The sequence below is a fragment of the Arvicanthis niloticus genome, chromosome 21 (genome assembly GCF_011762505.2).
Source record: "Arvicanthis niloticus isolate mArvNil1 chromosome 21, mArvNil1.pat.X, whole genome shotgun sequence".
In the NCBI taxonomy this organism is placed as follows: domain Eukaryota; kingdom Metazoa; phylum Chordata; class Mammalia; order Rodentia; family Muridae; genus Arvicanthis; species Arvicanthis niloticus.
In genome coordinates, this window is record NC_047678.1 from 4,542,974 (window position 1) to 4,559,063 (window position 16,090).

Below are 16,090 nucleotides of genomic sequence, written 5' to 3' on the forward strand. Positions count from 1 at the left end.
TCTTAAAACATGTGCTGAGAACCATGGTGATTTTTCAGATAAAAACCATGACTAATAGTAAAACTTAGCTTGCCTTTTACTGACATTTTCTTTAGTGTGAGGTTGTGGTTTCAGTAAGCCACATATACAATTTATGACTTCACAACCGAATCAACAAAGACTAATGGTCTAAGTAGCCAGATGTTAAAGATACAGAAAAAGGTAGATAAAAAAAGCAATTTCCCTCATAAATTTACTCTGAAAGAGTACTACATAGATATTACTTATGATAACATGAAATATTACTGGTATTTAATAGGCTTCTAGTATATTAAACATTAATGGCAAACATGAGTAGAGTACAATACACACAAACAAATGAACCGCCATAATTTGTATGGGTGAGAAAAGGCCTCGAACCCAGGTTTGAAACTATTTCATCCACTGAGTAATCCTAATACAAATTTCTTAATTCATAATGTGGAAATGTAAATAGATGAATCTTGTTATTGAATCTCGTATTATCTTTTTTATAATCTTTTATAAGAATATAAAGAAAAATGTGTATTTTAGCAAAAATATAAAATATTCTTTTTATATTCCCTTCCTTTGTGCTAGAGATAGAACTCAGGGCCTTGAGCACACTCAGCAAGCAGCCTACCACCAAAATACATCTCTAGGTTTTATTATACTCTTAAGACTAATGTAAATATTTTTCAATGTTGGCTAATAAACATCCTTCTAAGTTGGAGTGCATAAGAGAAACAAATCTTACTCTAGAAATATTCTGTTGACAAGATAATGTGGTACTGTCACACTAATAATTAAAAATATCAGAATTGAGAATAGATAGGTGCATATATACATATACACACAGACAGACAGACAGACAGACAGGCAGGTTGGTTGTTTAAGTGTTCAAAAAGGCTTGGCAGAATAAATACCTTTAGAAAAAAAAGAACCTTAATAAAATATGCATTACAAATTATGTACAATATACCCTTGTGGCCAGTGTCAGTAACACCTCTCAGAAACCAGATGAATCTGTTTTTCATGTTGTTTGGCTGTAATTTCCCTGACTTGCTCAGCTACAGCACTATTTTCTCCCTAGTGTCTGTCATACTCAGAACACACTTTAGGAAACAGTAATGAGTAGTAAATTAAATTATCTTTAATGTTTAAAAGAAAACAAAATAAGAGATTTTTAAAAATTATATTTATCCTTTTCTTTGCTTGGTCCCAGAAAATTCTGGGTTCTTCATACAAGGCACGAGTTCAGTTAGCAAAATTACCTAAATAGCTCAAATGATTTTAAGTGTTCTTACTATAACTCTATGATACATGTATCAGGTGATAGATGTGCTAAACCCTGATTTATAACCATATAACATGTATGTATCTATCACTGCACTTTACCTCATAAAGAATTACTGTGTTGACTAAAAATAAAATTATGCTTGGGAATTTGGTTCAGCAGGTAAGAGTACTTGCTGAGCAAGCAAGATATGGGGAGCAGAGTTCAAATCCCTAGAGTACACATAAAAATGTAGAGGTCACATGTGCCTACAATCCCAGAACTGAGGCCAGGGCTAGGAAGACCGCTGGAGCTGTCTGACAGCCAGTCTAGTGCCCAGATCAGCAGAAGACCCTTTCAAAGGACTAAGACAGGGATAGAGCAGAACACTCACAGTCATCCTTATCCCTTGCATGCACTCACGGACACACACACACCTTAAATTACAAAAAATAAAAAACTAAATTTTAAAATGAAAAGGCCTGAAATATTTATAAAGGTCTCTTTTGGATCAAAAGTACATAATTATTATTTTTAAAAGTTTTTCAAATTTGTGCATGTGTGCGCAGTGCCTGCAGAGGCAAGAAAGTATCCCCAGAACTGGAGCTGCTTGTGGTTATAAGATGCCTCTGCAGGTACTGGGATCTCAACTCAGGCCCTCGACAAGAGCTACAAATGCTCTCAAACACTGAGCACACATCAAGTATTTTAATGTGACTTTTTCAATTTTTCACTTTATTTTTAGCCAGATGTAGTTCATTATTTGTTAACTTTAGTTTACGATGGTCTTTAGACTTTTAAAGCTTTCTTTGATAATATAGACTAGAATTAAATAAAAATTAGAATAATTTTTTAAACTGAACTCTTTCACTTTCAAGTTAGAAAAGACATATTCAGTTCTTAGATGCTATGCTTTCTCCAGCTTTGAGGTATTAAATATAGAAACTGACTTGTCTCCTGGCAATCTTTTATCTGCCCACTTCCACGCCTTACTTTCCTCCAGTGCTTCACTGCCTTCCATGAGCTAGCAGTTCAACCACCTTACCCCCTTCTCTTTGCACATTTGTTTTCACTTGAAGTTTCATTTTCAGTTTCAAGTTTCCCTTAACACTTTGTACCACGCATATATTTTGATACTTTAAATATCAATGAGAATCTAACGGTAACTATAATTCTCATCAGAAATCCATTTCATTTCTCTCTACCTGGGATTCCAGAAAACTATATACCATATTGGAATCATCAACCAAGTCTGTGTCCCATGTAAACAGGATTAGAACTGTTTGCCTGTCTACAAGATACCAAGAGTACTTCAAGGGGCTAAATAATTATTTAAGTAAATGAACATATTAATAACAACAACAACAAAAATCACTGACTTTGCCACTATTCGATCTGAAAACATTAGCATCTATCCTAGTGCATAAAAATAGAAAAAACAAAATAATATTTCACTTTATACATTTTAATGCTTTATTTAATGGTTTCAAACATTTTTGTCACAGAAAATTCCCCAAACCAAATTCTAAATGAAAAAGGAAAGTACTAGTACTATTAAAGTATTCTTATATAAGTAACCCTGGAGAATGCAGTATCTCACTGTTTTCATTGTCATTGTTTCTCTTCAGCAGTCTGTAAGCTGTTATCACCAAAAAGTGTGTGTTCAGGGGTAGGGGTCGAGTAAAGTCAAACTGTTTCCTTCTAGAATGAGCACAGAAAAACATGCTCATTTTTAGACATGCAAAGAGAGCTTAGTCAGGATCTCCACTACACCCAAGGCTGTATCTGAACTCAATGACATCACTCACTCAAGACAACCAGACACAGTCCTAGAACCCCAGGATGGCCACTGAAGAGTATATAAGCAGACGCCATGAGTGATGCTCTGCTCTGCACATCTGGAGAGATGCCGCCTTTATCTGCCTTGAAGCTGGAGAATCTCCCAGGGTCCTGATCCTCAAATCACTTCTATCAGAGACTGAAGCTGACATCCAGCTAAGATCTGTGGCACAGGTGAGCAGCCTTGGGGAAGACAGGCTTAGAACCTTAGTTAGGAATTTATAGTGTAAACCTTGTATAATAAAATGCAGCTTTTGTTATACTGTGTGTATCTATCTACCTTCTTGATTGAGACAATTTCCTAAGGCATAAGCTCTTCTTTTCCATACTCCTTTCTCACTTACTGGAAGTTTGGGGGTGAGGGTGGAGGGATCACCCCCACTAAATCCTTAAAGCTACAACTGAATCTATTCTGTTTTTGAGCACAATTGTTCCCTTTACTATGTAAGATCTAAACCCTCTACCTATGCTTTAAGTCCTGACTTCAAAGAAATCCCAAACGATAAGCTAGCCCTTGTATTTCAAGTTCTCAACTCTCTCCTTCCCATCCATACCTACATTAAACATCCTCATGTCCCTTCTTAGTGAAACCCTCAAATCCTGCCTGACCTGTTCTCTATTTCCTTTCTCAGTTTTACTCATCCAGATGATTCCATTGCTTGCCTCCTTAAATATTATGTTTACATGGTTTACTACCAGTCTCATTTCTTCCCTCATTTTTTGACTCAGTCTAAAACAACTGTCATTACATAAATCTGATTCAAGTTACATCACTTTTTGAGATACCATTTTAGAAATAAAAGGCAGGCATGGCACTGTTAGAGTGAGAATGTAAGAGATCCCTGTACTGTCTATGGACTTGGATAAATGAAATGCCCTTAGTATTGCACCTGTTGTATAAATGTCAACTGTTACTTTACGCTCCAAGTTGTATATTATATATAATTCATATATTAGGGGAAGAAATTAAGTTAATCCCATAGAAGTAACACACACATACACAAGTAAGCAAGGGTGTGAGAAACTTGGATTTAAATGGGATCCTTACTCAAAGTCAGTATCATCACCATGATGCTGCAAAATATTCTCAGTGGACCTCAGTGCACATAAGCTCCCCCTGCTTTGTCTTACCCATGAACCTATAATTATCTTAATATAAAAGTTTATTAAAAATATAATATCGACAGCAGGATCCCAAGTTTATTTGAAGTAAATACAAAAGCACTAGAAAAAGCAAAAGCGTTGTTGGTCTTTTTAATTATCTTTATCTTAATGTCTCTGTCATCAGAGGCAGCTGAATACTTCCTCCTTCATTTCCAAGCTATTCTCTAGCTTTTCTCTATCTATGAAACAGGGGGTTAACCACTCCCTCTACCAGGAGGGATTACCTGGCCACAAAGTAAAGTTCCCAGCTGTGAATAGCCCAAATCCACACACCATTTCCTCACATGACAGTCCCCCTTTGTTGTGCTAATTAAAATTTACATCTAGTCTTAGCCTTGTTCATGCAACTTCCTCAGGACCACCTGGAATCTCCCTAGATGTTTAAGAACTCATTTGCAAAACTACAATCATAAATCTCCATGTCAACATTAGGCACACATCCTTAAAAGCCAGAAACTCTACCATGGCAGTCAACATTTACTAACCCCCCAAAGAATGATCCCTAAATCCAGCAATGTTTCTCACATCAGGGTCAAAAAAATCACACGTTTATCCCTTCTTTCTCATATCACATAAGAAGTACTTCTAGAATTAGCTGAAATTTAAATGATAGAATCATCTGAAAAAGTAAACTGCAATATATTAGAAAAACAGGAAAAACCTAAGCTGGTTGGTTGTTAATACTCCTCTTTAGGTAAACCAACCTCTTTCTGAGCAGCATGCTGTCCCAGTCAGTTTGTCAACTGGACAGAACCGATTGTTATCTGACAAGAACTGTCCATAAAACATTTTCTTAAATAATGATTGATGTGGGAGGTCCCAAGAGCTTCCTGTGGGCGGTGCACCCCTGGACAGGGTCCAATGTTGTGTCAGACAGCCGTCTGAGCAAGCCAAGGAGAATAAACCAGTAAGAGTAAGGTGTGTGCTTCCCTGGCTTTTTTGTTCTTGCCTCCAGATCCCTGCTTTACTCTTTTTTTTTTCTTTCCAGTGAACTACTGCAATCTTAAGTTGTTAGATGAAATAGCCCTTTCCTCCCCAAGCTTCTTTTGGTCATGGTGTCGATAACAAAAGAAAAGCAAACTAAGACACACGCTATCCAACATAAGCAGCTATCCCTTCTAGACAAAAAGGTTGGCAACTATTAGAAGGCAGTGTTATCAGTCAAGAAGTGACTATGAGGAAACTGACAGCCAGTGATCTCCACTACACACACTCTGATTCTTAATGAGCTGGGTTGTACTGGGTATGGTAGACCTTTTATCTCTGCACTTGGGAGGCAGAGCAGGCATATCTAAGGCCAGCCTGGTCTATAGAGCAAGATCCAAGACAGTCAAGGCCCCAGAGAAACCCCAACTCAAAAAGCTAGAACAACAACTCTTATTCAACTTCTAAAGAAAAGGTAGGTCAGTAGCTTATAAAACACCAAATACAAACCACCTGGCATCAGACTTGCATTGGATGGGAATGGAGAAAGCATGTTAAATCCAGAGTCCTTGTTACCACATACAAGGAAGGCATCATCACTAACTTATTTAACTCTGATGTCCTTAGCACTGCAACCAGTAGAGTCAACTGTTACTTTAATTATATTCCAAGAACATAATATATATTGATCCATATACTGGGGAAAACCTTAGCTACCCTGAGAAACTGTTCTGAGTCTCTTTATTTTTTTTAATGTCATACAAGTTTACAATGCATAGTTCTCCCTATTTGCCATTTTCCCTTGTTCCCTTGCCAGCTTCTCTTCTACTTTCATGACACATATACAAGAATATTACATAGCAATAATAAAATCTTTCCAGTGACGTTTCATTATGAGATTAGCTACATAGGTTCATTCCAATTACTTGATTTGCCTATGTAGACCTAAAAATGTCCTTTTCTTTAGCAAACTGGTATTTACAAAAGTGAAGTTAATGTCTAGCATTAATGTGTTTTAATTGAAGTATTCACTTCATATTCATTCCTTCCAGTAATTACACCAATAAACTTTGTCAGATCAAAAGGGCTGGTTACTTCTGCTCTCTATTTTGTATTATAAAAGACTAGTTAAATAGAGTACAACCTGACTATTCTAGAATATTTTTAAAAATATATCAGTTTATAAGCCTTAAGCTTTATCATAAAAGTCCCAAATTTTTAAAAGGTACAATCTCAAATCTTTACAAGCTGTTGAAGCTTGAGTGACTTGACTCTCATCTACCATCTTCAGAGCCAGTGTCCACTTCCTACATAACCTTTACCAGTTTCTCCACAGAAAAAAAAGCTTTATGCCATTTTTCATAATTTACCTGTAACAACTGAAGAATTGCAAAAAAAAAAAAAAAAAAAAAAAAAAAAGAGGAAAAACCATTTATGTCATAGGTAAAGAAACAGTAGCTAATCTGCTTAAGGATTTACCTTCAGAAAACAGGAGACAAACTAATCAAGTGTAGGTCTCCAGATTCCAATGCTGTTTACAGTTCTGCTTCCTTCTCAAAATTTTAGTCCTCCCCACCCCGAATCACAAAAGCTTGAGCATTAAAAACTTACAATCAATAAGTAAAATCAAATCTTAGTAATTAGATTAACTACTATTTACAAAATAGTATTGACAATTCCTAGATTTTTATAATTTCTTTATAAAATGCTTAACAATAAATACAGAACCTTGCCAAACATCAAAATCAATCTTAGAAGTCTACTTACAAAGTACTTGGAAACAAACACAACATGAATGACTTCAAGATTTCAGTCAACCCTAAGAACACATTTCAGCTGGTCTTATCAAGTGTCTGTCAGTTAAAGGAAACAGCGATACAAATATTTCAAACTTTATTCATTTAAAATCTGACTGTTTTGGTAAAACAGTCTTAAAGGTTCCCCCATACAGCAAAGTTGGGGTGCGCTATTCAAACTGATTTAAAATACCACAAAATGACTTCTTAAGAGTAACACACTGAGTTTTTAAAATTGAATCACATTTGTTAAGCAAAATTTGTAAAATAAATTATCTCTCAAACATGTTAAGAATATAATTTAAAACTCAAATTTTTGAGTCTGAAAAAGTTACTTTCTGATGGATAGGAAAAAAAAATCCTTAAGTTGCTTCATCTTAAGAGTCCATGTAAAAATAGAGCATCCAGTTTCATTCTTAGTTGTGTTTCAGTCTCAGTACTCAAAACAATTATCACCTCACATTTACAGACAGTGAAGGCTTACGTTTGTTTCACCAAACTGCTACAAGCTGGGTTTCTTCACTCCAAAAGTAAACCAAAGCAAAGGGACTCAGCTCACAGTAGTGATTTCTTGCATTGTTATAACTTTTCCCAAGTTATGTATCTCTTCTCTAGCCATGACAGAAACCCAGCACGCCATGCGGCTGTAGCAGAACCCACACATCCTTTGGTACTGTGTCTTTAACATGTTACTATCAACTGAAATGTTATGACAAATTACACTAGTCTCATTTTAAACTAAGCAGTGGATACCAGACTGTTACTGCTTAGATTTCCTTAGTATCAAAACTTGTCCAACCATCCAGGAAAGCTCAAAGACTACACATGAATGTATACTGAATAACTAAAGGGAGTCAGACTTGCCTAGAGACAAATGATGACTGCCTCCTAAGCAGTAACCAAAAGTTCTCAAATTTGTATAAATGACTGTTCTCTATCATTATTTTGAACTTATAATACCTTATATTCTTAAATTCCACAAATACAAGTTTAATGTCCTCAACATATTTATCCCCTTTTATAATCCACATGCTCAATACCTTATTAATTGCAAAGTAATTTGTAAACTTTTGCTTTCATGACTTCTGGAAAGAATTTTTCAAAAAGGTTTATTCATGAAACTAAATATGAAACTAAAAATACTGTTATTTTCAGATTTCCTAAATTTAACATTTTTTATCACTTCTAGATATAATTACAAAAGTAACTTAAAATTCCTACTGAGATGATACTTTTATGCCCAACGTGCTCATCTTCCTGAAGTAATAAACTAGGAAATCAAGGCCATGTGAGTTAATATTAAACATACTGTTCTGAGAACCCTGAAATGCACAAAGAAAACTATTCCTAAGAATGAATTTACACATTACATTAGGTACTGCTTAAAATAAATTGTCCATCTGCTGAAGTGCCACAAAATAGGTAGATAATAACAAAACTTGGGACAGAGAAAAATGCCTTCGGATAAAGAATTTCCAGATGTAATCAACAAGGACAAAAACTTGTAGCCTATCTTTACAAAGAACCTCTTAAATTGGTAAAAACTTGGCAATATTTATCCTAAAACTAACCTAAGAATTAATACAATTTTTGAATTATTAAATTTTTTGGAACACATTCTTTTTATTCTAACAACAAACTACTATGGCTTTAAATGCCACAAACTTCTGAATAGAAGAAGCCAATGTTAATTCTCAGTCTCTCTTTACCTACTCCAAAGTTCCAGAAAAAGAAAAGGCTTCATTTGGTCTCTAATCCGTCCAGGGACTTGAACTCAGGACCTCACTCACACTAAGCAAGCACTAACTAACCACAGGAGCTATAACTCCATCTTAGTTCAAGATAACTCAACCACCCAAATATTTAAAGTTTGCTGTTTCACAGAACTTAACAGCAAAATATTTCTACAGACCTATTTACAATACTTAAAAAATTATTTACTGCTTTCTATTCACTGACCTTTTTCTATGTCTTAGGCTTTTTTCACCTTCAAATCTAAAAAGTACATTAGCAGTACTTTCTAAAGTTTTAAAGTAGCTTTTTAAAATAAAGTATTAGCTAGGCTAATAAAGTTCTAAGTACACGTATCTCAAATAGAAACGCTTTCCTTATAGAAAACTTTACACTACCACACAGTTCTTTCTACCTTTACTAATGTTACTAAGGTTGCCAAGAGCAAACCCAAACCCTACACCAACTATTCCCAGACTTTTCAGGTCGACTTGTTCTCTGTAAACTTTCACTATGCAGTTAACAAAAGTACAATTCCACTACCCCTTTATGTCCACATCACTCTGCAATTTAAGTATTAAGAATCTTATGTGGACTTATTTCATCTAAAAAACCCCATAGGTTTTGGGGGATAAAGCTGGTAAAGAAATGAGTTTGATCCTCAGAACTCATGTTAAAAAATAGCAGGCATCTACAATAACTCTAGCTCTACAAGGACAAACAGGTGGGTGGCCCCCTGGTACTTTTTGAACAGTCAGGCAAACCTACTGGGAAAGTTGTAGGTCAGTGAAATTATCTGCGGGGGGGGGGGGGGGAAATGTGGATGGTACCTGAGGACCAACCCAAGGCTGTTCTGTGTTCTGACCACCACAATCACACATTCACGAACACCCACATAAGTATACATATAAATGTTATAAATGCATCTAATTGTTAAAAAATGGATGCTAAGCACCAACAAAATAACTGCATACATAAAACTGTAAGTCAGCTTAAAAGCTCAATTTTATAAACTACCAAGCTAAGCTTACTATTTAGTTGAAACTCTTAAATTACAATTTCAAAAAATAGCTAAAATTCATCACACACATGTATGAAACTTCCAAAGAATTTAAAAATGAAGAAAAAAAAAACACACACACACAAACAAAAAACAGACAACCTTATAATGTTACCATTACATATCTATATCTTCATATGCTCTCTCCTAAAATAGAAAAGACTTACACTCACATCTTCAAAATATCCTCATACAGACCAGAAATTCCTAGTTTTAAGACATCTAATATGTTATCACTTTCCTTACGCTTACCTCTAAGTTTTATTCCATGACTTTCACTTTAATCAGCATACTCTAAATATACGTGTACCTAAGACATACACATACTTAAGTAAATTCTATTCATGGTTCCTCTATTCATCTCTGAATTTGAAGTTATCAGTAACTTATTATTTACTTACAAAGTGAAAAACAGTAATTATACAGCAATAAAGAGGTATTTTACAATGTGGCTACGATCTCAAAAATCATTCATCTTTACAAGAAGAAACAGTACTTTAAAAACTCAAGTTGTCAACTTGGCATCTGGGAAAAGGGAACCTCACTGAAGGAACTTTCAGCAATCCCAGAAGCCTGGGGCTAAATATGTGAGGTACCTCACTAGCAAATGGATGAGGATCTAACTCACAGTTGGTGGTAGCCAGCCTAAGCTGCATAGAAGAGTAGCTGAGCAAGCTGGGGGAGTAAATCAATAAACAGAGGTCTTCCAAGGCCTCCAAAGACCTCTGATTCAGTTCCTGCCTCCAGGTTTCTGACTTCAGTTCCTCTGAATTCCCAGTGATGAATTGTGACTTGGGAGTTCTAGGTGGAAATAAACCCTCTCCTCCCCAAGTTGTTCTTCATGAACAGAAACCAAAGTAGGCCAACCACCAAAGAATGGTACTATGAAAAGCATTTATCCAACTTCCAAACTGGCATGATTTCTACTGATTTAACTTTCCATTTTGGAAAATTAAACTCCAAAATGAATGCTAAGCACTTAAAACAATGTACTGTTATTTCTAACTCAAAATCATATTCCATCCATGCTTTTACATGCAGTTAGAAATAACCAAGACAAGAGTAATAAATTATAGAATTTGCCCATATCACCTGCAAGCTAATTGTCACCCGGCTTTAAGACAATTCTTTCACTCTGACAAAAAGATTTCTAACAACGTGTAATCAGTTTAAGAAAATGAAATATGGTTATTTTTAATAAAGCAAAATTATGTCATATAAACAAATTAGCAGAGTAACTTATAAATAAAAATGTAATCAAAGCATACCAAGTCTGGTGAAAATGCTTTAATAATTTGCTTCAAGATCTAATAAAATAGCAGGAGACAACTGGGAAGAGGATCTGAGAAACCAACAAATTCAAATACACAAGTAAGAACTGAGCCAAGTGGCTGATGTCTGTAATTCCAGGTAGGGAAGCTGAGGCAGGACGACAGAGAACTAAAAGCCAGTATAGGCTGCAGCAGGTTCCAGACCACCCTAAGATTTGTGAAATCCCATTATAAAACAATGAAAATACTGTCCAAAAAGCTTCTTAATGTCTTAATGGAGGGACCATGTAGCTAGCTCAAGTGTGGCACGCTCATCACAGAGCTAGCTGCGTGCATGTGTGGTCTACATCCCAGTGCTTTATAAAGCACCCTGTAACCCTTACTCTGGGGTGACAGCAAGAACACCAGAGAATCAAGGTCAATCTCAGCTACATACAGTTCAAGGCCAGGCTATCTAAATATAAAAAAATCAAACAGGAAACTTTTTTGGCCTAATACCTTGCTTCATCTAGAAGAACTCTGGCGAATACTTGAAAAATATCCTTTAAAAAATAAAAAAAATAAATAAAAAAATCCAGGTTAACAAATAAAATGTCTGAATAAATTTAAATTGTGCCAAAAACAAAAACAATTATCCTATCAAATTCCCTTCACAGAAATATTTTAAGTGTTCCTACAGTTAATAATCCATCATTCTTAATACTAAAGACAAAATTCTCAGCTTGTAAGAATTCCCTTTTTCATTCATATATTAAATAAATATGTCATCTTTACTTTCCTAACTTACAAAACTTCCAAAATTTCACAAAAGGCTCCATGTTCCTCAAGGCCCAAACTGAATGACATTGGAATTCTACTTAGAGGCCATCAATGGTAGTAAATACTTATTTTTAAACTCATTAAGTAGAAACATATCTCTTTCCTAAAGATTTTGTAGAAAATTTCCATTTCACATGAATTTTCTGCTTAAATTACTGTTAAGTTTATAAGTTAATACTCCAAACCATTTTCAAGTAGAAGTTGAAACTACATTTTTACTCACCAAATAATTTTGAATCAATTTTTGTTAATTCAATTTGATGTGCAAAAAGAAAAACTTTAAGTCATGAGATTGAGTTAAAACATAGAATATTTAAATGACTATGCATGTGTTTAGCAAAACATACAATCTTCATATGTACCAATGAGGTCAAAACCCTGACAATCAAAATGGTTTAAAGCTACCCTAAAATCAAAGTTAAAGTGACATAGAAAGTTAACCCACATTCTCCCCACACCTCAGCACATGGCTTCCTGGATGTGAAACATGGGTCTACGCTGAGTAAGTAAAAGAGCAGGACTCACACACGAGTTCCGGAAGAATGTCTACCTGTCTTCAGGGTAAAGCCATCGTTAGCTGTTGAGGTAAAAACCTCTTCAAACAAGAAAAACCACCTTCGTGCAAAACAAGTGGCTTTTGATAAATAACATATGAAGTTTGAAAAACTGACTACAAATATTTCATTTTACTATTTGAGCCTAAGAACCACCTCTAAAATCATTTCAGTAAACAAAGTGACACTCCTACACAGACTAACCATTCCCTGTATTTGTCAAAAACACTATTAGTTGGCTTCATTCAAGAAACAGCATCACTTAAAGTCTCTTAAGTTAACCAGACAGCCATATTCAGTGACTTGGAATTTGTGGGATTTTTAAAGAAAGGAAAAAATGAGTTTGGTTTAAAAAAAAAATGCTGTATCATTGTGCTATTTTTTTTCTTAAATAGCCAGAAAGGCATGAAATACACTTAAGATTTTTGTAAAAAGCATAAATGTAAAAATTTTTAATACTGCAAATGGTAAACCTAGGAGTTTACTTCAAATCTCAATCACTTTGGACCAAGTAACTGACTCAACTTCCCTAATTCCATACTTGAAAATTAACTTGAAAGCATGGAAATGAAAATACTCTCCACTACGTTTCTAAAGCCTAAACAACCACACCGTAACCAGTAGTTTATATTAAATCATAAGACACACTCACAAAAGCGATTCCAATGTATCCAAAACCAAGCAAACGCTATCAAAATCACGCCATGCCATCACTTCAGAGACATTCATTCTGAACGACTAATCACAGAGAGCATTAGTAATTACAACTACCTTTAAGAGTCACAAACATCTCAAAACAATTTTGTCAATGCATTGTCTGAATCTCAACTGCCCAATAGGCCCTGCTGTGACATTCATTCATTACAAAAAAAAAAAAAAAAAAAGGCACATTCATACAAACAACTACATCAACTTCTATCTTAGGCAAAGAAGATGATGCTATGGAAACTGCAGCTTCTGTACGGAAGTAAACTAACCGTGAGGCTTTACCTTACCATTCACAATACTCAGGAGAGCTCCATTTTTGGAAAGCAATTGTTTGTAAATTAGTACCTTTGAAAACTCACAAACTTTAAAAAAACGTTATTTTCAATCAATTAAACAAAAACATCTTAATATAAACAAAAACTTAAAAGCCAAAGGTCAACCCCACGGCAACTACGCAGATAAAACCAGGACTCTTCAATGCCTCTATAAATGACTTTTAATAAAACAAGGTAATATGCCCGAAAATCAGCAAAATTAGAAAACCCCTATTAAAACTTCCAGGTTTATACTTCGGTCGATCTGATTGTGCCGCTGGGTGACTACCATCAAACATATCTGACCGCCTTCAACCAAACAATATTTAAAAAAAATTAAAAATCTATGTCTTGAATCTACAGAAAACAAAAGACAGAGAAAGTAAAAAAAAGAAAAGAAAAGAAAAGAAAAAAGAAAAAAATCTTGCCAAGGTTCGTCCGTGGCTCAAAGGCCTTCTTGTGAAATGCTAAAGCCACTCCGGAGCAGTTAGTCACCAGCTATTGTGTGGGTCTGGAGAAAGCTGAGCCGGCCGCGCGTGCAGAGCAAGCGAGGAGCTGGCGAGCGCGCTCTCCAGGCTTGCGCCGCTCCCGCTGCCGCTGCCGCCGCCTCGCGCGCGCGCGCCCGCGCCCCCCGCGGACACGCGCGCCGGCCCCTCCTCCTCCGGCCTTGCACTGCACAACACTCATGACGTATCTTTATTTCTAGCACATTAACAAAATATCACAAATAAATTGTCCGCGGCCCCTGCGGCCCCGGGGCGTCCGCACCCCCGGCCGCCGCCCCCCGCGGCCCCCCACTCCGGCCTCCCAACCCTCCCCGTGGCCTTTGCAGCTTTCCCGTTCTGGGGCCAAGTTTTTGTCTCTGTAAAAAATTGCGGGAAATTCAATTTTTATTCGACTCGGGGAAAAGTTTCTTTGCAGTGCGCTGGGAATGTCTCACCAGATTCTGGTAGGTCCTGGGGTGCTCCTTCCCGGTCCAGTCGGTGCGCCGGGGCAGCAGCTGCGGGGACAGGACGCCCGGTGAGCGCGGCCCCCGGCCCGGCCCGCCGCCGCTCCCCTCCCCGGCCCGCCCCGCGCCCCGCCGGGGACCCCCGCGCCCCGCGTCCCGCGCCCCGCCGGACGCCCGGGCTTGCGCGGCGGCCCGGGGAGGCCGTGCGGCGGCGGGACGGCGCCGGGCCGCCGCGCCCTTACCTCCTTCTCGGCCACTTCGCGGATCAGCACCTGCAACAACAAAGCGGGGACGCTGAGCCCCGCGCCCCGGGCCGCGGCCCCGCCGCCGCCGCCGCCCTCCCCCACGCCCGCGGGCGGCCACCGCGAGCGCCCGCCCGGCCCGCGCCGCGCGCCGCCTACCTGAGCCGCCTGCTGACAGGGTCCATCTTCCAGGAACCGGGCGATGAGGAAGTAGAGCTCTGCGCGGGAGAGAAGGACGGGGAGACACGGGCTGAGCGGCCGCGGGGGGCGGGGGCCCGCGGGCGAGTCCGCCCGGCGCGGCGGCCCCGCAGCGCCCGACTTACCCGATCGCAGCTCCGAGAGGCCTTTCCTCTCACGAGACATGTTTGCGGGTCACTTCGGGGCCGCCGGCGGGACACCCCGCCGCCGAGGGGAAGCGGGGACGGTGCCGCCGCCTGCCCTGTAGCTGTCAGTGTGTGCTCACGAGCCGAGCCTCGGCTCCACCATTCAAGCAACGGCGGCGGAGGCGGAGGAGGAGGAGGAGGAAACAACAACTCTCAGGCAGCGGCCCCGGCTGCGGCCGCCTCCGCCGAGATCCCTCCGCTACAGAAAGGAGTCCGCGCCTTCGCGGCCCGCACTCGCCGCCCCCGCCCCCCGCGGGAAAAGGAGTGCCTCGGCCTAGGTCTGCTCCCACGCGGTCGGCGCTGCGCGCGGCCCGGGCCGCGACTTATTTATTTATTTCCAGCCCGGGAAGATGCCGGAGCCGAAGCGGCGGGCTGCCTGGCAGGCGCTTTCTCTAAGGAGGCCGCCCGCGGGAGGGAGAAAAGGAGGGAGGGAGGGAAGGAGGGGGCCGGCACGGCTGCGCGGAGGGATCTGACGCACACGGAGCCGCAGCACAGGCTCTATTCAGCGGCGCTGGCTGGGCTGAGATGGAAGTTAGTTTCTATGTAGCAGAAATAGGAAACAAATGAAGCAAAACTGCCCAAAGAGGGGAAATGCCGGGAGGACCCGGCTCCCTCGCACGCACGCACAGACACACTCAGGGAGCACTCTCAAGCTGGGCCAAGTCGGGATCGCGCCGCCCTGCCCGACTTGAACGCTAGTGTTTGCTTTCTGTCTTGCCATGTGCATGTGTATAAACGCTGCGGATTGGCATCCGTGTGAGTCTTGTCCTGCGATATTTCTGCAGCCTGGGCAAGTGTTGTGTAATTTATTGGAGTGCCGTGGCTTGCAATAGATGTTCGGGCTGCTTTTTTTTTTTTGTAAGCCACTTGCGTTCTGCAAACCCGTTATTCCCCGAAGCCACCTCTGCATATTTCTTTTATTACTACCATCGCCTGAAGCGTTCGTTTAAAAAAAAAAAAATGTTTTTGTTTTGATAAACGGACAAGAGGAACTCCAGATTTGTACTTCAGCTCATCTCCCTCCCCCCCACCCCCCATTACAAAAAGGCTAGTGATGGCTAAT

The 16,090-nt window shown here is 39.2% G+C and overlaps 1 protein-coding gene across 1 annotated transcript in view; it reads right to left on the bottom strand.

The window, feature by feature from the left end:
- The window catches only part of Phip (PHIP subunit of CUL4-Ring ligase complex), a 114,800-nt gene extending 99,414 nt beyond the window's left edge, over window positions 1-15,386 (bottom strand). Inside the window, 4 exon segments of the mRNA XM_034483628.2 lie at window positions 14,394-14,453; window positions 14,645-14,674; window positions 14,804-14,862; window positions 14,968-15,386. Of these exon segments, the coding sequence (XP_034339519.1) occupies window positions 14,394-14,453; window positions 14,645-14,674; window positions 14,804-14,862; window positions 14,968-15,007 (189 nt within the window). The 5' untranslated portion in view covers window positions 15,008-15,386.
- Window positions 15,387-16,090: the final 704 nt, after the last annotated feature.